General features: G+C 37.8%; 1 protein-coding gene across 4 annotated transcripts in view; it reads right to left on the bottom strand.

Annotated features, from left to right (window-relative positions):
• dclk2 (doublecortin like kinase 2) overlaps nucleotides 1-27,002 on the bottom strand; it is a 52,428-nt gene that overhangs the window by 18,620 nt on the left and 6,806 nt on the right. For all 4 annotated transcript variants that reach the window (XR_004220984.1, XM_012955602.3, XM_002933500.5 and 1 more), the window contains exons 2-6: nucleotides 21,731-22,065; nucleotides 5,337-5,436; nucleotides 4,481-4,576; nucleotides 1,923-1,961; nucleotides 223-317 (exon numbers count right to left, since the gene is read on the bottom strand). Coding sequence is in view for 3 of the 4 variants with exons in the window: in XM_012955602.3 (XP_012811056.1) it covers nucleotides 223-317; nucleotides 1,923-1,961; nucleotides 4,481-4,576; nucleotides 5,337-5,436; nucleotides 21,731-22,065 (665 nt within the window). In the remaining variant the exon portion in view is untranslated. The remainder of the gene's footprint in view (nucleotides 1-222; nucleotides 318-1,922; nucleotides 1,962-4,480; nucleotides 4,577-5,336; nucleotides 5,437-21,730; nucleotides 22,066-27,002) is intronic.

The following is a 27,002-nucleotide window of genomic DNA, read 5'->3' on the forward strand; positions in this document are numbered from 1 at the left end:
AGGTGATTTGTGCAACTGGAACATGTATAAGTCTATAAGTCAAAGCAGGCAGCATAACCATTTTTCATTTCAAAGATTGCATTTGGCAAACTCTTCCATGTTTATAAACTAGACTCCCAGAGAATGGGAATGAGGAGTGTGAACAAATTAACACTGAATTTGAAAAGACTGGGTTAACAATAGGTACAATTAAAATAAAAAAAAATGTGATGTATTCCTTACCCTTAGGCCTCGGAAACTGCCTGGGCTGGTTGGAGATGAACAGGAGGATTTTGTAGATTTTGGGGTGGAAAGCTGGCTACTAGGTGTTCCATTGACTAAAATATCAAATAGAGACAGTTAACAGCAAAAAACAAGCACAGTTCAGTATTGTTCCCCCTAATATTTCCCATTGACACCTGGATAGAATTAACATCAGCATGGAATGCTTAGTAAGCTAAAACTCAAAATAAAATAAAAGTGGCAATATCCAGTTTCGATATGAAAAGCAAATGTTTTTTTAACTGTTCATTATTCGCCTCATATAATAAAGTTTGTTGCTATGTGGCACCAACTTGTATAGTTAAGCAAACCACTAAGCATTGTAGTGCAGTCAAACACCCCTGGGATCTCTTGTACAAGACAAGTTCCTGAGCTACTGGTGAATGCAGATGTTCATGTCAATTCTGTACATTGCTGTATGACATGGCGCACTGCTTGGAAAGTAGCTATACTGTCACTTGGGAAATGATGCCTGCAGCATTTGCCAGCGAGTGTAACCGGTGACACATTGCCAACTTCTACTGCACATCCACAAATAGTATAATGCATTTTTTACCTTGGAGCATAGCTGGCATGGAGTAAGTGATTTTTCCCAAAATGCCACCTTGCTTTTCTCTTCAAATGTATACAGATAACTTTGTCTATAGTAGGTATAAATGGTGCAAGAACCAGATAGTAGTGAATAGTAAAGGGCAGGCAGAGTATGGCACACAGGCAGGCAGCATATGGCACACACAGGCAGGGTATGGCAGGCAGAGTATGTTTGCCCTATGCTGCCTGTGTGTCCTATACTCCGCCTACCCTATGCTGCCTGTATGTGCCATACTCTGCCTGCACTATGCTGCTTGTGTGTGCGCCATACTCTGCATGCCCTATGCTGCTTGTGTGTGCCATACTCTGCCTGCCCCATGCTGCTTGTGTGTGCAATACTCTGCCTGCCCTATGCTGCCTGTGTGTGCCATACACACAGGCAGCATAGGGCAGGTAGTACATACAGTGACACAATGCTGGCACTGCTCCTACAGTCTGAGGTGTGAACAGGTGAAGGAACACAGTGCCATATATACGTTTTCTAGATAATAAAGAATACTAACAAATATTTACTACAATACATTTAGGGGTTTAAAATGAGAAGTGCTGCTTTAAAGGAACAGTAACACTAAAAAATGAAAGAGCTTTAAAGTAATAAAAATATATGCACTGTTGCCCTGCACTGGTAAAACTGGTGTGTTTGCTACAGTAACACTACTATAATTTATATAATAAGCTGCTGTGTAGGCACGGGGGCAGCCATTCAAGCTGGAAAACAGGAGAAAAGGCACAGGTTACATAGCAGATAACAGATAAGTTCTGTAGAATACAATAGTGTTTTATTGGTTATCTGCTATGTGCCTGTGCCTTTTCTCCTTTGAATGGCTGCCTCCATGGCTACATAGCAACTTATTTATATAAATTATAGTAGACTTTCTGAAGTAATCACACAACTTTTACCAGTGCAGGGCAGCAGCACATTATATTTTAGTTACTTTTATACACTTTCATTTTTTGGTGTTACTGTTCCTTTAATGGTAGGTACATGCTGTGAATCTCAAACAGAGGGTGAGTTGCCCCAGTGAAGGCAAGATGAAAGCGAAAAAAAATGTGCAAATGTAATGGCTCACCTGGAGATTTTGTGCTGGAATAGTGGCCACCCCTCCTTACTGCATTCATTCAGTTTTACAGACAGACGATGGAACCATGCAAAGAATAAACTAATTAGCATATAGATACAGATTTTCAAATAAACATGATTTCTACTGAACTGCATGGAATCTATCATCATATAAAGGTTTTCCTTGTGTGTATATTTACTAAAGTTAAGAGAACACTTGTTTTAAGGCTGCTGCCTGATTCCAATGGTATGTTAGACATTTAGCACACACATTTTTGGAACCTTCAGTGACCTACTACCAGGGAGCTTACATTGTAAAAGGTCACCTGGCAAGTAGACTAATTTAGTCTCACAGGTCTGCAATTATTTTTGCTTCATAAAGATGTATTAGTTTTGGGCTTTATCTACTATTTTACAGCAATGTAATAATAATAATTTAATCATTACAAATGTGTGTGTGGGGAAAGGGTTGCCACTTTTTCAATTGAAAAAAAATGATGACATTAATTGGTAGTGATGTACAGGGCAGAGATTGGGACAAACTGGGTCTGTCTGAAGGAGGCAGGGATCAGGATAGATTGGACCATACTGTAACTGGGCAGGTCAGGGGTATAACAATAATGGTGCTTACATTTACTGGTAATTACACAGTCTATAAATTATAAATTATTAGCATGGGTCATGATTATATCTAGTTAGGTTGTTTTACTGTCTAAGCTGCTGAAGTCAGTCATTGTAGAAGAGGGCTGCTTTTAGGGCTCTGGCACACGGGGAGATTAGTCGCCCGCGACAAAACTCCCTGTTCGCGGGCGACTAATCTCCCTGGGTTGCCATCCCACCAGCGAAAATGTAAATCACCAGTGGGATGGTATACGCGGTGACACGATTTCATTGAAATCGCGCAAGTTGCCTCGAGAGGAAACTTGCGCAATTTGAGTGAAATCGCGCCACCGCGTATGCCATCCCACCGGCGATTTACATTTTCGCCGGTGGGATGGCATTTCGGGGAGATTAGTCGCCTGGGACACAGGAGATTTGTCGCGGGCGACTAATCTCCCCGTGTGCCAGAGACCTTAAACGTGAGGACCTAAAACGATCACCAATATAGGAACATACATTGTTTAATTTATCAAAAATAAAGATCTACAGTTAGAGTTACAGATTGCTTGTAAGTGCACCTACAGTTTTTTTCCCTAAGCAAAGTGTCCATTTTAAAGTTCATTTGCCATGCTGCATGGGTCTCCTTCTCAAAGACACCAACCTCCTAGGACCAAATTTACCCTTGCTCAAACCCATTGTCAATATAAATATGGGTGACTAACACAAAATCTGGCAGGGTCTTCCTTTGGGTGCTCTGGTATCCTCCCAAACTAAATATTTTCAGGAAGGTTTAACTAGTTCCCTAATGAAATGTAATAGGGAACAGAGTGTAAGCTCAGACTGACATAAATGATTACCACCTGTAAATAAATAAATAAATGGAGCTACATAGATTTTCTCTGGTGGCTCATCAATTAATAATTCAGAAAGATTACAGGCACTGGTGCTAAATATATTTTTCAACAAGATATTGATATATAAATACTATGTGACATTTTAGAATGTACATTGTAAAGAAAATCCATACTGAGTTGTCAAAACAATTTACCAATCATTTGCGAGGCAGAGAGTTTCAACAAAACACTAAAAGCAGAATGTGTCTATTCTTCCTTATTCTGCATACTGGTGATATAAAACCAAAGCATATCAGCTATGTCATATATGGTAACCCTGGCTGTCTAGCCACTGCCACAATAAACTATTGTCACATTTCACTTCTTGAATGACAGTAGCTAAGAGAAGTGATAACAATGTGACGTCACCAAGCAGAGAATTGGTTACAAAATAACTGTCCCCTTTTAAGAAATATTGCATTTAGGTTTAAGTTAGCCTAGATTATGTTAGAGTATATGTAACTATTAACCTGTCTAACTGATACCACTTCAATAAATTTTGTTTTATCTAATTTGATTGCAGAAAAAGATTTTTCTCTGTGACACGAATTGGACATTAAAAGGTCAGCGTTACAGTTCCCTAAAGGGGACATATTGTATGAAAAACAATATTGTGCCAGTGAATTTTAATCTAAATACAGACGGAATGTGCTCTAAAAAGCAATGTTGATTTACTGAAAATTTCTGCAAAAAAAAACCCCACTATTCCCACCCATCTGTGCCACTTCCTGCTGCCTCATTTCCTTAGGCAAAACATTTTTGATAAAGTTCCTTTGTAAGCACAAAGTCTTCTTATGGGTTGGTTATATCGTTTGCACTTCTGACAACCTGTGGGTTCTGGCAAATATCAGGTGTACTTTTACATATATTCTAGTTTGTTTAATAAATAACAGTAAAAGAAAATTAGTTAAAGGCAACTTATTAAGTAAAACAAATGGGAGTCTGAAAAAAAGTGCAACCAAACCAAATTTTTTTACAAGTATTGTTTAAGTATATTTTCAAGTTGGCAAGTATATACATATATATATATATATATATATATATATATATATATATATATATATATATGTCTTACCTGATGCCGGGGATTTACTGCGCCGTGATGTCCCAGGACTTTTGGAACCTGGCGGTCTCGGAGAGCGTGAATATGCTGTTTTCAAGACTCTACACTCTATAAAGTAATGCAGATGACAAATGTGAGCAAAACACAGAACTGCTGCAAAGCTTAGTCATAATGCTGGAGAAAGAGTTTTTTGGTCTCATTGCTTGTGGTAAAAAATTAGCAGAAGAATTTACTAAAATGAAAAATTGGGAATAACATCAGAAAAAACTGGGGTACCTACAATAGCCCTCTTAATTCAATTACCCAGGCCCAAATTTATAAGATTCCACTAGTCATTTAGTCAGTGTTGCCTTTAGCATAAAACAGGATTTCTGTACAGTAGACATTTTGGACAGACACATCTAAGGCTGCAGTATACAGGTCAGTGATGAATTCATACAGAACTTGTCCCGCTGTGAGCTGGCAACCCTGCCAACAGCAAACTAAATACTGTGAGAGACTCAGAATAGATGGGAAGGTGCTTCTTCCTCATGTTACATTAAGTAATCAGCCACATATGGAATATGCTCTGTAATATTAATCAGAAGACACAGGATGGAGTAACAGCAGACTGATTCGGGTTAATCCCACCAGTACATGATCCTTTTACATGTCAAGACTGGCAGAAGTAAAATAATATATTTTAAGTGAAAAAGACCTACATATGGTCATGCAGAGCAGCCTCTGCAGGCATACGTGTATTCCCTTTACACATTCATTGCATAAGCAGAGTTAAACCTTGGAATGCAAAAGCATATTAGACACACATCCACACAAAATACTTAAGCTTTTGAATGTTAATGGTTTTCCTGCTTCTCTTTGTAGTTACCATGATCCAGAACAAAGTCGTCCTGCGCATAACGGTATTTCTCTGGTCCACAGGCAATAAAAACATCATCCTCTCCAAAGAAATCCTGCAAACATGTTACCTGTAATAGTAAAAGAAACAAAAATGTCAGAACTGTTTTCAGAAAGCACAAAGGAAATAATAATTGCAGATAAAACCCATATGGCAGTGTTTCTTGGCTGTAATTTTAGTGAAGTTCAGATGAAACAAATTTAGAAAATGCATTTTGAATGGTATTTTTGAATGGTGGCTTTTGAATTATTTAACGTTTCGTTCAGCAACTCTTGTTTGGAATTTTCAGTAGCTGTCTGGTTGTTAGGGTCTAATTTACCGTAGCGACTAGGCAGTGGTTTGATTGAGAGACTAAAGGATAATTGGCTTAAATAATTTTAAGTAATATTAAGTGACAATAACAATATTGTAGCCTCAAAAAGCAATAAGGTTATTGGCTGGCCAGGGTCAGTGTTCTGAAAGCTTAAATGCAGGAGAAAGAGAAGGAAAGGTACAATCACTGCAAATTCTCCTAACAGGAGTACCAGCCCGGGGTATAAGGTAAGTGATTACAATCACTGGGGGGGCCTAACATTTTGACACCCCCCCCCCCAGTGGACATTCACAGGTCAATGATGGCTTCCTACCCATGTTTCTTTTCTTTACATTTTTAAAACTGTCTTGTCATATAAATGGAATATAACATAAAACTATATCTCTTATATATTTTTCCTGACAATATGAACAAACAATACCTAGCAACACTGCAAACCATCCAACACTGCCATCTGTTCCTGAAGGTCTGTGCTACTTTAATGGAGACCTCTGGGACATTTTCTTATATATTCTCCTGTTGTAGGGACACTTAGATATATTTGAGGCTAGAACATTAAAGGTGGCCACACACGTGGCGATTTCCGATCTTGTGTGACCATCGGTCGCACGAAAGATCGTACAATCGGCCACTAACCGTTCAGGGCTGAAACGGCAGATAAGGAGGTAGAAACAATAGGATTTCTACCTCCTTCTGCCGATTCAGCCCTGAAGGCAGATTTTGATCAGGCGCCTTCTATGGCGCCCGATAAAAATCTTTTAACCTGGCCGATCGGTGAGTCGACCGATATCAGCAGCTTCCTGCGATATCGGTCGACTCGCCGACTTGCCATACACGCACCGAATATCGTACGAAATGGGGTTTCATACGATATTATCGGTGCGTGTATGGCCAGCTTAATACAGATTTCTTTTAGAGCACACAATTAAGTGTCTCTCTTTCTGTAATTTTGCATAAGGTGGTTAGGTTTTATTTGGAATGCACAGGTTTTTACAGTGAAATTTCTGAAAGAAATAGGAACAGCTCACACATATTGTTCTAATATTCTGTTGCATACCATTCGGACAAAAGGGAAAAAGGCAGATTGCCAGCACATTTCTGAAAACAGCTGACTCTATCCAGCTGCTCTGGATGAATAGCATTTAGCAGCAGTGTGTAGGACTATGTAAACTTCCCACCCTAGGAGCTTAGCTGATCTGTCCACGTTTTCCCTTGGCCCTTCACTATATCTGGGAAAGTGAACACGTTTCACAGACCCAGAACAATATAGACACTACACAGAACAGCTTGGCACAAATCACACAAAGGGAAGATCTCTACACACCAAATAAATCACAGTAAAATTCACAAGACATAAATCTTTAGCTTAAAAATAACATTGTGCAACCTTATAAATCCATGAGAGTTATACAATTGGGGTCAGAGATTGGGGGCGCCAGGCATGGCAAGAATGCTAAAGAATGAATCTCCAGCTTTTGGTTAGATGTTGAAAATGCATCATCTTAAGTTGGGGGGGGATACCCGGTTGCTGGATTTATATGCTAAATATAACAATTGTTAAAGATTATAATAGGATTATCATTTTTCCTCCTGGGGCCCCTTTCTGCCCTAAATCTGACCCTGATTTTAAGAAAAGTGAGCAACAAGCCTTAACGACAATTTAAAGACAATGCAAGGTTTTGCAATTTTGCAATTTAAGGACAAATGCAAATAGTGGATTTGTGCTTCCTTTATGTCGGTTAACAGGATGTGCCTGACTGCTTGACTCAGGGAAAAGAACGAGGAAAGAATAGTAGGAACCAATGAACATTCCTATAGGGGAATGTAATAAAAAAAGTTTTACCAAGTCTAGTAAAACCATTGTATGCTGTATAGCTTATTTAGGGCTGCCTCCACTGCTGCAAATTGACTTTTGTAGTCTTTTTGAGTAGGATTAGAACAATATCAACTGGCTCAGACTTTAAACTACCACATTGTAGCAATGAAAAAAAAAAAATTTTTTAAAAAAAAAACACAAAACAAACAAAGCTTATGGGGGGGGGTGGGATAGCGCAGATACAGGGGCAATAGCGATAGTTATAACGCAGCACAGACTAGGGGTAGGCAAGAGAGGCTCCAAACGCTGTGCCCCCCAATCGCTGCGCCCTAGCCAGCTGCCTCTTCTGCCTACCCCTAGTTCCGGCCCTGGAGACGAAGTAACTGTCATTGGCAAAAGCCTTGGCTTTGTGTCATGTTGTTAATACGGCTGGACGGAAAATGTTGTTGTGCCCGAGCACCAGCAACATTTAGTGCTGAATCATTAGGGGTAGAAGCCTTTTGTTGCTACCCCCATATCTGATGATTCAGCTCTGAACGTTAGTCGAGTGAGATTAAGATCATTCAAACGAATGATCTTAATATGCTAATTGTAACATGTATAGCCACCAATAGGTCACTAGTGATTGTAATCACACCCCAGGCTGGTGCTCCCATTAGCAAAAAACTGCACCAGCCTAGGGTACTTCTGTATGAGTACCAATCGACATTATTATTATTATTAACATTTATTTATAAAGCGCCAACATATTCCGCAATACTGTACAATAAGTGGGTTTCATACATTCGATATACAGATTAACATATAAAGCAATCATTAACCGATACAAGAGGTGAAGAGGGCCCTGCCCGAAAGAGCTTACAATCTATAAATATTTACTTTGTTTCTTCCATCTCACCAGATGTACAGTGGTGTGAAAAACTATTTGCCCCCTTCCTGATTTCTTATTCTTTTGCATGTTTGTCACACTTAAATGTTTCTGCTCATCAAAAACCGTTAACTATTAGTCAAAGATAACATAATTGAACACAAAATGCAGTTTTTAAATGAAGGTTTACGTTATTAAGGGAGAAAAAAATTCCAAATCTACATGGCCCTGTGTGAAAAAGTGATTGCCCCCCTTGTTAAAAAATAACTTAACTGTGGTTTATCACATCGGAGTTCAATTTCTGTAGTCACCCCCAGGCCTGATTACTGCCACACCTGTTTCAATCAAGAAATCACTTAAATAGGAGCTACCTGACACAGAGAAGTAGCCCAAAAGCACCTCAAAAGCTAGACATCATGCCAAGATCCAAAGAAATTCAGGAACAAATGAGAACAAAAGTAATTGAGATCTATCAGTCTGGTAAAGGTTATAAAGCCATTTCTAAAGCTTTGGGACTCCAGCGAACCACAGTGAGAGCCATTATCCACAAATGGCAAAAACATGGAACAGTGGTGAACCTTCCCAGGAGTGGCCGGCCGACCAAAATTACCCCAAGAGCGCAGAGACAACTCATCCGAGAGGCCACAAAAGACCCCAGGACAACATCTAAAGAACTGCAGGCCTCACTTGCCTCAATTAAGGTCAGTGTTCACGACTCCACCATAAGAAAGAGACTGGGCAAAAACGACCTGCATGGCAGATTTCCAAGGCGCAAACCATTTTTAAGCAAAAAGAACATTATGGCTCGTCTCAATTTTGCTAAAAAACATCTCAATGATTGCCAAGACTTTTGGGAAAATACCTTGTGGACCGACGAGACAAAAGTTGAACTTTTTGGAAGGTGGGTGTCCCGTTACATCTGGCGTAAAAGTAACACAGCATTTCAGAAAAAGAACATCATACCAACAGTAAAATATGGTGGTGGTAGTGTGATGGTATGGGGTTGTTTTGCTGCTTCAGGACCTGGAAGGCTTGCTGTGATAGATGGAACCATGAATTCTACTGTCTACCAAAAAATCCTGAAGGAGAATGTCCGGCCATCTGTTCGTCAACTCAAGCTGAAGCGATCTTGGGTGCTGCAGCAGGACAATGACCCAAAACACACCAGCAAATCCACCTCTGAATGGCTGAAGAAAAACAAAATGAAGACTTTGGAGTGGCCTAGTCAAAGTCCTGACCTGAATCCTATTGAGATGTTGTGGCATGACCTTAAAAAGGCGGTTCATGCTAGAAAACCCTCAAATAAAGCTGAATTACAACAATTCTGCAAAGATGAGTGGGCCAAAATTCCTCCAGAGCGCTGTAAAAGACTCGTTGCAAGTTATCGCAAACGCTTGATTGCAGTTATTGCTGCTAAGGGTGGCCCAACCAGTTATTAGGTTCAGGGGGCAATTACTTTTTCACACAGGGCCATGTAGGTTTGGATTTTTTTTCTCCCTAAATAATAAAAGCCCTCATTTAAAAACTGCATTTTGTGTTTACTTGTGTTATCTTTGACTAATAGTTAAATGTGTTTGATGATCAGAAACATTTTGTGTGACAAACATGCAAAAGAATAAGAAATCAGGAAGGGGGCAAATAGTTTTTCACACCACTGTACATATGCAGTAGAGTGAGAAGCTGAACTTTAAGCAAGAAAAATGGCTTTTTCCTTCTGTTGCGCATGCGTCAGGCTGAGGCAACATAATAAAGAAGTGAATAAAGATGATGTAGTGGTGCTGATGCAGAAGTACCCTGGGCTAGTGAAGTATTCAGCTAACAGGAGGAGCATCTGGGGTATCAGGTGAGATAAACTATTATAATCCATACCTCCCAACATTTGACAAATGCAAAGAGTGACATAAAAAAAAAAAAAATAGCGCAGGGAAAATTTTTGACCACACCCCTTTTTGAGACAACAAGCCCTAAATACTACTGCCATTTTACAAAATTTGGCACATTATGTAAAGTTTATGTAAAAAAATCAGGAAATTTGGGAGGTAATCAATGGAGGGTGTGTAACATTCTAGCAACTTTAATTCCCTTTAAGGGCTCTTACATACAAGCGTTTTTACCTGCATTTCCCTGCACTGGATCATTCATGCATTCCAGGGCCGGGGAATGCACAGAGAAATGCAGACCTGTATTTTCTATGTGACCAAACTCATTGTGGTGCAGGAAAGCGCTGAAAGCAAGTGGAAAGCATCAAGTTGTGTTCCCCCCCTGTTTGGCCAGACAGGTTCATATACCAGCCAGGTGGCAACCTTGAGCAAAATCTGAAACTCTTCCATGTAGATATCTATTCATTTATTTATTTAGTATACCCTCACTGCTTTAATAATCATTTTGCAATCTGAAAACTGTAGATCAGCTGACTGAATCCATCCAATTTTTGTTAATAAGGATATGCTGCAAAAGCACATGAAAGCTGTGTCTCCAAAGTTACATTGTACTCTACATAGCTTGAAAAGGCCTGAGGGGATTAGGGTTGTGGCCTAAAACACTCATATTTTTGTTATGCTGAAAAACAGCAAATGTCCAGACACTAAACTCACAGAACCACAGGGAATCTAGTCAGTGTTTAATCTCCGAATTTGTTTGCTATTGCACATTCGAATGGTTTATGAAACCACCAAGTGCTCACCAGGGAATAACAATAAATGTGAATGCTTATCAAGAAGCCTCGCACTGGCCTATAGTAACAGGCACTGCAGAAAAATAACAATGTCATTATGTATTTATCTTTATCTGGTATAACATTTGTAGGGCATGATACTTGGCATATTTTTTTCATAGGCAAAAATACAGCATGTGGCGCTCTATAGTCTGATAAAAGTCAACTGAAAGATGCATCTGTTGTTAATTGTAGTAGGGTTGACTTTTGGCATATTGTAAATATGTCACTAAGTGCCACAGCATTCATGAAGAAATAATTTTGACCCTTTCTAAATTTGGTCCCTTTAGTATACATTGTTTCTATAATATACACAGGGTCATATACAAATATTTCCTTAGCTTCCAGTATAAGACAAGATTAATTATTATTAACGTGTATTTATAAAGCACCAACATATTCCGCGGCACTGTACAATAATTGGGTTTATACATTGGACATACAGAATTACATACAAAGTAACTAATAACTGATACAAGAGGTGAAGGAGGACCCTGCCCAAAAGAGCTTACAATCTATAATAAGAGGGGGGTTGCGACACAAGGTGTGCGAGTGGGTAAGATTAGAATTAAGCAAGGTAAGAGATGTACCGCAGTTTAAATTAACTTTTAGTATCTTGCAGAATGGCCAATTCTAAGCAATTTTAAACTGGACTTCATTATTTATTTTGTATAATTTTCTAAATTATTTCCCTTTTTTCCTGACTCTTTCCAGCTTTCAAATGGGGGTCAATGACCCTGGAAGCCAAAAAAAACTTATTTTCTGAGGCTATAATTTTATTGTTATTACTTTTTATTACTTATGTTTCTGTCCAGGCCTTCTCCTATTCATATTCCAGTCTCTTGTTCAAACCACTTCCTGGTTGCTAAGGTAATTTGTACCCTAGCAACCAGATAGATGCTGAATTTAAAACAGGAAAGCTTCTGAATAAAAAGTGAAATAATTAAAAAAAAACACAAATAAAAAAATAATGAAGACCAATTGCAAATTGTCTCAGAATATTACTCTCTACATCATACTAAAAGTCACCTTAAAGGTGAACAACCCCTTTAATGAGGGTAAGCTTCTCTAAATAAATGCGTTTTAAGAGATCTTTTAAAAAGGAAGAAAGAGTGGGAGAAAGTCAGATAGAACGTGGGAGTGAATTTCAGAGAACGGGTGCAGCCCTAGCAAAATCTTGAATGAGAGTGTGTGAGGAGGCAATAAGGGAGAGGAGTTGAGGAGCAGGTAATTAGCGGGGCATAACAAGTGGGTTGGTTGGTATGTAGAGATACGTTCAGAGATGCAGGGTGGAGCAGACTTGTGAACAGCTTCAAACATGAGGGTCAATAGTTTGAATTTTTTTCTGAATGGTAGCGGAAGCCAGTGCAGGGCTGAGGTGCCGGGACTGGCAGAGTGGAATGGCAGAGGAGGAGCAGTTGCTGAGGTGCAGGAGTTGGCAGAGTGGAATGGCAGAGGAGGAGCATTTTCTGAGGTGCAGGAGTTGGCAGAGTGGAATGGCAGAGGAGGAGCAGTTGCTGAGGTGCAGGAGTTGGCAGCGTGGAATGGCAGAGGAGGAGCAGTTGCTGAGGTGCAGGAGTTGGCACATTATATTTTAATTACTTTAAAACACTTTAATTTTTTGATGTTACTGTTCCTTTAAGGCAGTATTGGGACATCCAAGCAGAGATAGCAAGCAGGCAGGAAGAGACTTGAGTTAAGAGCTCTGGGTTGAGATTGGGAGAGAAGAGATAGATCTGAATATTGTCAGTAAAGAGGAGGTTATGAAAACCATATGAGTTTATTAGTTTGCCAAGGAAGAAAGTATAGAGAAAAAATAAAGCACCCATGACAGAGCTTTGAGGAACCCCAAGCGAAAGCGGTATAGGAGAGGATGATACTCCATTGTAAGAGACACTAAATGAGCAATCTGAGATGTAAGATGAAAACCAGGACAAGGCAGTGTCATGAAGGCCAAGAAAACGGAGGGACTGGAGGAGGAGAGGGTGATCATTAGTGTCAAAAGCAGCTGAAAGATGAAGTATTATCAGTGAGAAGGGATTTCTGATGGCACAGGTTGTAACAAATGTGTATATTTTACTACCAAATATCATGTGGTTTCTCAGTAGTTTATTCGGTGCTAACACTTCTATTATTCACGTATTTAGTATGTGTAACAAGGCTTAATTAAAGTCATCAACAGTTCTTAATGATTATATGCACAACAGATGGGTATTAGATAAAAAAAAAAAAAAAAAAAAGAAGAACTGTGCTGACAAGTGATTTCAATGCCTTTTTCTATTACAAAATTGAAACATTTGTATGTTTGTATATTATGCAGTGGGAACTAAGGGAAAGAAGACTACCAGCCACACGAGTTAGCATGGCTTCAGGTTTCCATCTTTGAAACCTAATGAGATTTTTATTTCAAAATTTAATAAATAAGCAATGAAAAATAATTTTGTGAATAGCAACAAAATCACAAAAAATGTATACATTCTCCCCTTAATTTCTGATTGAAGGAGCTGGGAGGAGGCGGATAGCTTTTGCCATGAGTTGTTAAAGTCTATGGGAGAGAGAAAGCAATGTATATATCTGCTTAATGCTTTATTATTTTGTTATCGGTTGGTTTCCAATGTGGACAGAATTTCTGATTCAGCAGCTTTTAGCTTCACTAAACAGATTTCATTCTTGAGATTTAACGAAGCATAAATAGGTTGTAAAAGTGGCTAAGAGCTTCTTAGATTCCCTGTGGTTTTGTTCACACACAATTACAGTTTTACAATAATCACATTTTTAGATCTATTGTTGCCTAAACACTATTGCCTTTATACTTTTCTGTACACAGCTTATACAATGATGAATGGAATAAAAGTAACATTTGCAAATTTAAAAGTGTGTTTGAATGAAGATTTCTATAAAATCGAAAAAGTATATACCTATATAAGAGCATCAAAATTACTGCTTTTATTTTTAATGTAAATCAGTTAGGGACAAATGCTATTTATACTATAAGGATGTTTATAACAGAATATCTAAACTGTGATTATATATACAGATCACCTGCTACTAGTATCTCAAACCTGCTCTGATTTTCCATCACTGGAAAAGTTAAAGCAATGAGTTATTAATTTAAAAGGTTTCAACATATCTGTACAACTACAGAATGAAATCCTATTCTATCATACCCTTTAAAATAATGCACTAACAATTAAAAAACAAGCATCAATATTACCTTTGTGAAGCCTTGTAATGTGCATAAATGTAAGTAACAGAGTCTAATTTATAACAAGGGTTATTTATGTGTGCTGTATATACAGCCGAAACATCAGTTTGATGTTTGAACAATAAATGAACTTTTTTCTTCACCATAAGTCCTGTGAGTGTGGTATTCATGTTGCTGTAAATTTTCCGTTTTTCAACACTGCACCCAGGCATCCAGTGACTACTGTATACGTGAGTGCCGGATTCATACATTCTACTCTATATATATATATATATATATATATATATATATAAATATATATATATATATATATATATATACATATATATATATATATATATATATATATACACACACACATTACAGTAGCCTTAAACATAACTGAAAATAAAAGCAATTACATGAGCTTATATTTGTACAGTACACAGAAAAAATTTGTCTTTTTATTCCGAGACAACAAAGGCCTTTGGTAATAACCTCCTGCTAATTCAGAAAGGAATATTCCTGCTGAGTCTGAGGGAAGCGTCATGTGAGATGCTGTTATCCAATGCCAAGGAGCAATTTACATCTTAAAGCAAAAGCCATTAACATGCTCTGCAGCTTACAAGCTCTATGTCAGACAAACAAAATAAAAAGAATATATTTAATCCTGGGCTACTACAGGTACAGGATATCTTATCCATAAAGCCTCAAAACACAACAAAACTATTGTGCATAGTGTCCCTTTTAGACAAATAAGTTTTAACTATTTTGCTTGTTCTCTGTAGGGATGTGCTGAATCCAGGATTTGGCTGAACTAACCCTAGCCATTTTTGCTGGATTCGGGATTTACAGATCCAGTAATCCATAATAAAAAAAAATAGGGTTTGGATTGGGTTTGTTTGGTATTTAGCCAAAATCTATTCAGGAAGAGCATTTGTTGCTATTATTAGAGTTATGTACACTAATTAGTGAAGTGAAATATTAAATGAGTGCATAAGTGGCCAAGCATTGGGTCTTGTATTGTGTATATTACAGGGGTACCAAGGAAAATATTATAAAACTGTAACACATTTGACATATTTCCAGAGCACTTTACAGAGATTATTTATCACATCACATCAGTACCTACCCCAGTGGAGCTTACAGTCTAAAGGGGCCATTTACTGTCAGATTTTTTATTTTATAGATTCAGATTTTTTAGCACTAAAATTCGCAGAAAAGAAGTTGCAACTTTTTTTGAGATTTACTACACAACAAAACTTGCAGTTTTGCAATGTCTCTGTGACTATTTCCCACACATACTTTTTCAGCTCAGACTTTTTAATTAATGTCAGACATTCGTGGAAATGAGTTTATTCTCATTTTTAAAAAGAAAAAAAAATGAGAAAAGAGTTTTAGTAAATCTAAGTGTCCCTCTATCATATTACGCACAAAGTGACTAATTTTCTCATGAGCCAATTAACCTGCCTGTATGTGCTTAGAGTGTGGGAGGAAACCCACGCAGATATGGAGAGAACGCACAAACTCTTTGATAATAGCGCACAGTGCTGCTATATTTATATGTTCATGCTATATTGGGCATATGGACAATTCTGTCATTATAAACTCAAAGGATTTGTTACTCTGAGGCTATAAACACATGAGTACTTATCCCAAGGGTAAAAGAATAAAGAAGAGTCAAGCAATTTCCCTATTTAGAGGATCACATGGAGATTAAAAACAGGGGCTGAACACTAAAGTGAATAAATTGTCCTTGGGCTATTTTTGCAGAAGCACTTGTGAATTTGGTCAATATAAAACACCACTGACACTAGGCAGTAAAACAGAGGCCTTTCAATACAGGCTTCTTTACATTACTTCCAGCATAGAACAAATAATCATCTTGAAAAGCCTGCAGCTTAAGAAAACCAGACATGTTACCCCTGTGAATTGGTAACAGGAAAACAGTTTGAAGGGAGATGTATTTCCTCTAGGTTCATTTCCTACTCCCTTATGTATAGTGGGCCTGAGTGGGTTAATTCCTTAAGGGATTCTCCTCTGGGGAATTATTATCAGCCTAGATCTGCTGGGGGGTGGAGTGGTATTTGACTCCGTGGAGTGATATTTTTCTGGGATTAGCTGGGTATCCCAGTAGGGGACCGGTAGCAGAGAGGTAAAACACCTTATATATAGTGCCCAAGTGTGGCGAGGGTTTTGTTTATGTTCCTGCCTGACCACAGTCTATTACTGTACATAATAAAGGACTTTATTCACCTAAAGAACTGTCTATATGTCTGACCTCACTCATACCACACACAGGCCACTGATACAGCACTACATGCTCCATAGTATAGTTAGATAACCATGGATCCTGTTGCAAATTTTAGGCCTGACCTATCTCTTAGTAAAACATTCCTTACTCTTCCAAGAGTCACTAAGAGGCTCCAGCTCCCCAGCATATGACAACAGCAATAAAGAAGCTGCACTGAAACACAGAATTAGCAGTTTTCTCTGTCAAAGACTAGAATAATCAATAACATAATCCCTGGGGAGAACAATTCATTACACATCCAATTCTACATGTCGTCAGAAAGGACATACATTTCCTCAGTGACATCTGCCTTCTAGCCATCCAAATGTTCCTTCTTATTACAAATCAAGCGTGTTGACTTGTTTAAACCAGGTCATACTCAACCCGATTGGCTCATCTTTTGTCATTTTACAGGATCATAAATACTCCTGAGTTGTGCATTTGAATCATAATTATCATTCCCTATTATAATCACAATTAACATCCCCCTTTATTAAAAAAAACAATTCACAATTCTAGTCCTGTTGTAGATTTTAAATTGGTGTTGGTGTCACAGATAATATATTATCCATATATGTGTATGTATTTTATATTATATATATATATATATATATATATATATATATATACACACACACATACACACACACACACACACACACAATGTAGCAGATTAATTTATTACTAAAAACTGTGCTATCCATTACACTATCTTTGTGTGTAGGATTAAAAAATATATAGGGGCTCATTTATCAAAGCACGATAGCTTCCGAACACAAAAAAATCCGAAATTATCGTATCTAATCCGAATTTTACCAATTTCGGGATTCAAACTCGTACTTTGATGAATCAGCCCCATAGGATTCTCGTGGAGTTACATACATAGTTACATACATGTCATATAGCATAAAAATTACAAAACGCCTTCCTCCACCTAGAATTTAAAAAAGCGAAAAGCGATTGCTGAAAATACCGCCCTACGCCTCCTACATGTGCCTGCACCTGAATGAATGAGATACGCTCGGGTGCAGGCACATGTAGCTGAAATACACATAAAAACGTGAGACTTTGCATTCTTCTGCTTGGCGAAAATATCCGCCCTACGCATCGTCTGCCATCAGCCTAAATGGACGGGTTCCTAAAAAGTTCTGACCAAATATAATCATTGTAAATTCACTCACTCACATCTAAGCAAAAAGTATGCCTGGGTGCAGTCTTCAAATCCAAAAAACGGGTATAGACAACGAAGAAGCCCAAATATTGATTGTGTGTGTGTGTGCAATTTTGCTGCCAAAAGTTTTACAATTTTTATGCAATGTAAAGAAACTCTGTATTTAAATTCCCGGACTGTATGGTATGACATTTTATGTAGGTAGAATTTGGATTAAGTTATGTTTACTAGTGATGCAAGAAGTAAAACAGGATCTAGTCCATGACAGCTGCAGTAAAACAAATCACAGGTTTTACTACACTAATTAGCCAAATGCTCCATGGGACATGCAATGTATACTCAACAGGACATGCTCACAATCAGTGTGATTTGGATCAAACATGACAGATGGTACTGTATGACAGATCTAAGCAACAATCAGCAGAAATTATTAAAAGGCAGAATAAAAGACAACAACTGCTCATGAATAAAAAAAAGCATTTCTGAACATTCAAAAACACTATCTATGGTTAAGACTTATGTCATAGTTGAGGAAATAAATTCATAATAAGAAAGTAAGCTTGTGATCAAGTTAAATGAATCAGGCAGTCTGGGGTAAAGCTGCAATCCAACATAACAAGCAGGGATAATGTTTCACTTAAAAACATGTAAAATTCTTATATTTGACCAGTTGAGAGATTTATATTAATCTCTCTTTATCATGCTTTTCTTAAAAGTTAACTGCTTATGGTTTTCCTTACTTGGGGAAAACAGACACCAAGCACCGTCAATCTCACAATGAGTTTCAACAATCTTTAGTTAGTCCTGTCCTAGATTCCAACAACAAATGTAAAAAATACTATCTATATATTTATGTAGACCTTGATGATAATAAACAAGAGAATCTACAAGTGGCAATAAAGTGTAAAATTAAAAAATTTTGCAGATTAAAAAACAATTTATTTTTAAATAGTCTATTTTTACTAAAACACAGATTCTTGCAACACATAAATTCACCCATTTTCCAGAACTCCTGTTTTAATTATTTTCATATACAAGCATGTTAATGATACCCACTAGGGAATAAGGAAGTTGAGCCAACCACTCTTTCCTTCCAGCTCCAATCCTTAGGATCATGTCATCATTTACCTACAGTTTTTAAAATAATTTAGCAAGTGGTGCAAGAAAACTTGCATATATCTATGTGCAGTTCTAGCCCCCTGCACTACACTTCCTGTTTTCCCACCCAAGTATTAGTGTAGGTGTGTGCTTCGCTTATCTGACTGCCTCTGTCATCTATAGACATATACTGTCCAGTTACACCAGTTGTGCCCAGAGATCATAATCTACCAGTAATATCTGGTCAAAATAAAACTCACAAAAATAACTGCACAAACAGGTATACACAGAAAAACATCTCATTTTATTCCTGCTGGTGGTTTTGCACAAAGTACTATGAGGTACTATAGATTGACTGCTATATACATAAATGTGTATGTGAAAGAACACAAAAAATGATCTTAGTGGCCTTCATATGCATTATGTGAAAGGCAGATCTTTCTCAGTTGAACAAAGAAAGACAGGTCCTTGCTGTTAGTTAAGACACATTGCATTAACAGAAGCCAAACAATATCCAAATGATGTAGTACAGCACTGTTTCTCATTAAATGGAAAAATATAGGTTTACTGCCACTTTATGTCTCTGTCCATGGTGTAATGATACAACGGACATAGGAACCCATTCTAACACAAAGCATTAGCTTCATATGTTTTAGGTGTTGGCACTTCAACATACAAAAGGGATTCAAAAATTACTAAATAAATTAATAGCATGTTAAATACTAAACTCATAGTAAATTTATTTTTCTTGAACACATTTTCCTGGAAATATATATGAATTTAGACAATGTAAAAGATACAGCATTTTAAGTAATATGTCCGGATTAAAATAAGTCATTGCCTTTTAATCATAGCCAAAACAAAAACAAAAAAAACTTGTTATCCAATTATACAGTCAAGTTCTTTTTTTCTCTAGATGGCTTAATTGTGGTACTAATCTGTCATGCCATCATCCAGAAATGATAAACACACTGTGCAATTTGTAGTAATTTAACTTCTGCTTTTTTTGTGTTTAGAACAGTTAAACAATGATGCACTGACTGTAATTATGAATACAAATTCTTTGGAGTGTTAACTTAATATCAGTTAATGAACATGTTCAGGGTATGTTTTAGCAGTGATAATGGCTGAGATGAGTGAGATGAGTCACCATAACTAATAATAATGCAAATAACTTGTAACCTGTGTTCTCAATAACATTTCCATATACAAATTAAAGGGGACCTGTCACCCTAAGAAATAATTCCAACTTCTTTTATATTGTGCTAGTCAAGTAAAATAAACTTTATTTACACTATAGATATTTTTTTTAAAAAAAATAAATCTTGTTTCCTTCAGTCTTATAATTTACAATCACAGCAAAAAAGCAGGCACCATTTTGTGGACACGGTTATTGAGACAAGCTTTCCATCATGCCAATATCTTGCCCATGCACAGGCAATTATAGACTATAATGAGGGAGCGGGGTGAGAGCAGTGCAGTGACATCTTATAAACTACAGAATGCAAAGCCAAAGTAACTGCCTGCTCACCTAGTGACTAAAGTCATATTGCAGGGGAAACTCAGCCATTATCACAGCAATTAGAGTAAGAATAGATATTTTAATAAAAGAAAAAATTTTGGCCTCATGTTTAATTTGAAAGGTTTTTTTTTTTTTTTTTTTTTTTTTTTTACAGCTTTTTATATCTGGGCAATAGGTCCCCATTAAACCCAACCTTGGCAATAAACTATATGTTGAGCAATGTACCAAAACAAAAGCCTTGATTTATATTATGACCTCTTTGTCTCTGGACTTTTGTGCTCCTCCTTTCAGAAAGGTTATTACATATGCAAAGTCTCAGAGCCCAAGTCCAACTAGTTTTCCTCCTGGCTGAGGGGCTATTTAGTCCCATGTAAAACCAACAGTTTCTGCTCTGCCATTATAAACCTAAGGCTGCATGAATAACTGAAGCATTACCAAAACGTTTTCATTAGCAATTATTTTTCAAACCATAAAGAAATTATTCAATCCAATTAATGATTAGGCAGAGCCGACTTAATATCACTGGAGAACTCAAAATACCTCATAGACCATTATTGGAATTATAACAACCACCTGTGCAATACATCTTTTAAAATATTAAAGCTTCAAATTATGAGAAGGCCATCTTTTACGGAGTCCATTTTAAGCAAATAATGTTACTTTTTTTTAAGCATTTACTTTTCTGCTGTAATAAAGCAGTGCATTGCACTTGCCAGTAACTAAGCTATATAAACCACATTGATGGAAAAACTATTCTACTGGTTTAGTAGATTTGGTGATGCAAATTACAGGAAAAAAACCTTATCCATAAAACCCCAGGTCCCAGACATTCTGGATAACACATCCTAAGCCTATACAATAGGTATAGGAGAGTTGTTCTGGCTATTATTACTTTTTATTCCCAGCTTATAAAATTGAAAATTAAATGTTAAAAAAACAATTAATTTGCCACTAATTAATATATAGATCATAGGAAAAAACAATGTGGGACCAACACAGGTGCTAAATTGCACAGACGCAAGCAATGATGTATTTGCTTTAATTTTCTAATTGTAGACTGTTCTAAAGGTATAGCTGATTGGATGCTATTAGTAACTGCACTAGTGTAATTTAGCACCTATCCCTCATATGTAATAAAAGACATTAAATCTGTCCAGAAAGAGTGACCTATAACAACCAATAAGATGCTTGCTTTTTACCAGGTGATCATTAAATGCTTCCTGTTGATTGGTTGCTATGGGCTACTGCTTGTAGGCAAACTTAGTGTCTTATATTAAATAACTCCATAACATTATAAATCAGTTTGTGACTTTAAATAGATGTTTCCAGAAACAACTAAAATCATAAGTGAAAATTGGCAAAATAGAAAGGTGGGGTGCTTCTTACCTGTTTTCCATCTAGCGTGCACAATCTCTTGACAACCCCAGAATCTAGTTTTATAGCTTCTGTGATATCTGTGAGAACTTGTTCAAAGGAATGAGCGGTCTTCTTATTTAGAAGGATTCTAACAGCTTTGCGGGGCTTCGACCCACTCCGAATAACAGTGACCAGCTTAGGCTTGATGTAATCTTTACTTTCTTTCATCTCATTTTTCAAAGTCATTAAAGCAGATAGTGATCGACCAGATCCAGTTCTTACATTTACAGACCAGTTCGGACTGACATTTCTATTATAATCCACTTTACGATATGGCTCATTTGAGGCACACACATAACTTTCACCTAGGATTTAAATAAATTAATTAAAAATGGTGATCATATAGTTTCAGTGGACAACTCATCTCCTATGTTTGGTGGTATTATACTGTTAAAATTAGACATTTCTTTTTTTATGAGTTATAAGACAGAGTAAGATATTTTCAATGAGATTATAGCCACAACATGTAGAACATATGCTTATTCCAGTCCCAAAAAGCTGTGATTATTGTTAATAAGCAAAACGGTTATGACGCAGCACAAAGTTATGGATGCCAAATTAATTATAAATATGATGCATGGTTGTTTATCTCCTAAGAAACATGTCCTTTTATCAGTCAACACCAAAGAACAGATCACACTTAATATGTGAATAGCAAGTCTTAGTATAGCAACAACAGTATTTCTGTAATGCTTAAACACAATCCTGCACTGAATGATAATTTTATCCGAATATATCCGAATACTCACATGCTTGACTCAGAAGTGTTAAGTGGCTTTGGATCAAGAATTTCCTGCTTATATTTAAACAGGATGTGACTATGATAAAACTATTGGCCCTTATTGAGTAATAGTTATTCACAATTTCTTCCAGACTGGCTTTCTGTGATCAGTGTAACAAGATATAATAACAACTGTATAAAAGATGCTGGTCTTTGTCCCACAATAGCTGCAGTACTTTAAGCTGTACACTCCAGAGAACTCTCTTAACACCAAGCAGTATCATTATGTGTAACAATGAGCCCTCCTGCACAACTGAGCAGCTGATTATAAAATTTAAACTATGTACTCGATTAGGGTATGCTTCTGGGAAACTGCTGGGACACTGAATGCTTTTTGAAAGGACAAGGAAACCTGTAAATAACGAGTGGTTCACTGTAATGGACATTTTAAATAGGTGGCCTTATACATAAAGCACAGTGGTCTCTGTTGTCATTAGGCACAGCCTCTGTGAAACTTTGACTTAGATAATCTGAGTGCCATTTCTGTAAGCTTAAAAAAGTATGTGTTTCCGGGCATATGCATGCACAGAGCACGGAGTTCACTGGTTTCTCCTTTTCCATTCAAGCAATGGAGTTGGCAGAGGGAGAAATTACATCACAGCCATGTGGAAATATAATAAAATAAATTGTAATAATGATATGTAGGGACCCATAGGGTTAAGCTCCCTATGGCTTTACTTCCCTACTTTTCCTTATCTGTACTGTTATAGGGCAGACCCCTCTATACTCAGGTTACAGTTTCTAAAGCTATGCCTTACAGGTTTAGCCGATTTAACCACTCCCCTTGGCAGACTATATAGTGTCTTGCACAAGGAAGTGTTTTCCTCTTTGGCTGCTGATCTGCTACCTGAAGCAGAGCTCCATCGAGCCTGGGTTCAGATCTGGCCCAGTAAGCCACTATCCATCCAAATTAAGTCGGGGACAGGGCCCCGTGAATGAGGAAAAGACAGTATAGCAGCATATTTCATAGCACCCTCTAGAAGTGGTGAGTTCAGACAGAATTATACAGAAAGAGCAGCCATTTGCTCCATCCAGGATAATAGCAAAGGAGTAGTCTTCCTAACAGGCATTACTGGCCTTAGATTAGGGACACAGAAGTGCTAGGGAAATAGGTTAGCAAATATGCCTTGCCCTAACCTCCAAAAGAGCATGGGACTATGCCGGTGAGCTTTCCTACCTATCATGCTGTTGTTGTTCTACCTGCCCAACCTCTTGATGAGAAGGGATACACAGGGGAGCATCATATTTCTGCTATTGATCCGAATTACATCAACTGTATAACTGCATACTGTTCTGCATCTATTAAGTGAGTATTAAATACCCTGAATACCTTTGTCTTGGACAAATAAAGTACTATCCAGTTATTCTGCAAGAGCTCCTGGCGTCCTATTACTTCAATATATTGCACAACACCAGTGTGAGTTGTAGTTCAACTACATCATCTAGCCCTGACATACCTCCCATATAGCGGAGGTCCACTCCTGTGCATTAAGGTCGCATGTAACACATGCTCTACAGCACGCTACTAGCCTGGGTTGGCCATTTTATAGCCAAATAGGTGTTACAGATATACATTTAAAAAAGACACAAGTCCATTGAGTTTAACCGTGATGTTTAAATGATACTTACTATAAGGGGAAAACCCTATATGAAGCCTTTTCAAATCTGCCTCAGAAGGGGTAAATATTCCTTCTCCTGAATCCAAGATGGCAATCGGAACAGTCCCTGGATAAACTTAGTGCTAAGAGCTCATTTCAATTACACTATATTTTCTGCCAAATCATCAAAAAACATATTGACTAAAAGTGGATCCAAACCCTGTGATACCCCACTAAGAACTCTGCTCTATACAGGAAAAATACCAATGGCAACCACCCATGCACAAACAGCATTACTAAGTCACACATTAAGTTCCAGCACATGGCACATGTACTTTCTGGGCTAACTTCTCCTTTAACCAACAAATCATCCTGTATGAATGCAGAGATTGGGGCTTAGTGGTTAATTCTCTCTGCTGGAATCTTCTCAGCTTTCCTTCTTAGGGTGTCCTTTATCCCTGTTATGCTACTGTTCTAAGTCATGGAGTAACATTCCTGAGCCCAGCATACTGATATGACTGTTTCAGCAGAACTCCTGACTGCCAACATTGTATCCTGTCATTGATCTGACAGGGACAAGGTACTTTAAATTTTGTACACTGTGAAATAGTGCTTTTTTGCATTGTGTCTTCTTGTCTCCCTGTCAGACGCCGGCATTTTGCAATTGATGTCAGCATGCAGCTGGGCTTGGGGATGCAACTCAGAGCCCACAACAGTAAAAAGAACTTAAAGTACCTAGAAAGCCTTCTGACTGGAGGCGCTACCATGAACAAAGATAATTTTAAAATCCCTATCATTTTCCCTTTTTTTTTTTTTTTTTTTAATAAGGGCTCATGAAAACAATTTATGTATGTGTAATTTTTAAGAGGAAATTTCAAGACAATATACAAAAACAATTTTGGACTGTTTTATGTCTGAAGTTTCTGCATTTGATTCCAGGCATGCCAGGTCACCCTAGGGGCAGAAGTTCATGGCTTAAGAACTGCATTTTCAAGAAATATATGCCTGTCACTATGCAGGATAAGGCAGGAGATGGACAATAGCATACGTCCCAACTGTACCGATTTTCACGGGACAGTCCCACTTTTGACAGCTCAACCCGCAGTCCCGGATTCTTACTGAAAAGAGCCCAGAAATCTTAACGAGTGTCGCCTGCACTTAGAAACACTGTTTCTCACTTTTAATTAAATAAGGCTGATGTCAGATGAGGCGTAGGGCGTATATTTTCGGCAAGCAGAAAAAACGCTTGCCGAAAATTCCGCCTTACACCTCCTACTTGTACCTGCACCCGAATGTACAGAATATGCTTGGGTGCACGCACATGTAGCGGAAAGATGCATAAAAACGCGTGAGTTTGAAAGTCTCGCTTTTTTATGTGTATTTCGTATGTGCCTGCACCCGAGCGTAGTCCATTAATTCGTGTACAGGCACATGTAGGAGGCGAAGGGTGGTATTTTCGGCAAGCGCTTTTCCGCTTGCCGAAAATATCCACCCTACGCCTCATCTGGCATTACCCTAAGTGGGCTTTTGGCCGAGAGCCCAGAAAGGTAAAAAGCCACAATCTGCACTAAGATACAATTGTAACTAAACAGGTCTCTTGGGGGAACAGACTCACAGCTTAAAGGGCAATATCACCTTTTTCAGCAAAACTGTAATAACACATAATACAGGACCCCAAAACCACCAGAAATGTGTTCAAACCTGCCAAATTTAGTCAAATGGGAGTGGTACTTTGGTGGTCGCAAAAATGGGTGTGGCCAAAAAATTCACTGCACTGCGTGCACCATTTATTTTTGTCTCTCTTTCAGTTTTCCAAATGTTGTGCTATTACCCTTAATTTAAACTGCCCATGACTAGATGCAACATTTGGACAGAAATGTGCATTTGGGTGTTTTCTGGCTAAATCTGCTAGCCACCTTTAGAGAAAAATGACAAGAGTGCACTCCAGCGCTTTCCTGTTGGCTGAAAAACACTGGAATGGAATACATCATGTGTGCCAAAGGCCTAAATGCTTTCAATAAAGGGAAACCTTTTACTTCATAACAGACAAATTCCGATACTGTCGCTACATGCAGGCAATTTAAACTATGCTCTAACTTTTACATTCAGAAACAGATTTAAATCTAAAAATAAATTGGAACTACAGATATTTCTGATCTAATGATGATTTATAGGATCTATAAGAAATAGATGTAATCTTTAGCAGAAAAAGGAAAAAGGAATAACCAAGGCAAAACTTAAAACGTTTACACAATGAAAAATATGCATTATTTCTTGAAAAAAGAAAGGGTGGAGAGCAGAAAGGCAGCTGCTAAAATGTAACATAGCTGTGCCAACTGCCTCTTACTAATCAGAAACCTTTGGCTCCCCTGCAATTGCTGCAATTCTAGCTAGTTGTTGGCAGCTTTTAAATGCAATATACATTTCTCTTCAGTAGAAGCAAAGCAGATATTTAACTGAAAACACACAGCCTATTTTTTCATAGTATAAAAATCCCTTATCTGGAAACCTGTTATCCAGAAAGCTCTGAAATTGTGGGAAGACCATCTCCTATAGAGTCCATTTTAAAAGACAAGGAAATGTTAGGCACCCCCAAATGACTTTAATCACTTTAATCGAGCGCTTCCTCCTTCCTGCTTCGTTTTGCCGGGACCCCACGACAGGCGCATGCGCAGTAGAGTGAAAAGCAGACTTCTCTGTTAAAGTTCGGCTTTTTCACTCTACTGCGCATGTGCACAAGTGAACAGGAAGAAGGAAGCGATTGCTGCTACCCCGGGCTGGTGCTCTTCTCTCCGAACAGGGGCATCAGCCCAGGGTAAAAGGTAGGCGATTTAAGTCATTTGTGGGTGCCTAACATTTTGGC

The sequence above is a fragment of the Xenopus tropicalis genome, chromosome 1 (assembly GCF_000004195.4).
Source record: "Xenopus tropicalis strain Nigerian chromosome 1, UCB_Xtro_10.0, whole genome shotgun sequence".
Lineage (NCBI taxonomy): Eukaryota > Metazoa > Chordata > Amphibia > Anura > Pipidae > Xenopus > Xenopus tropicalis.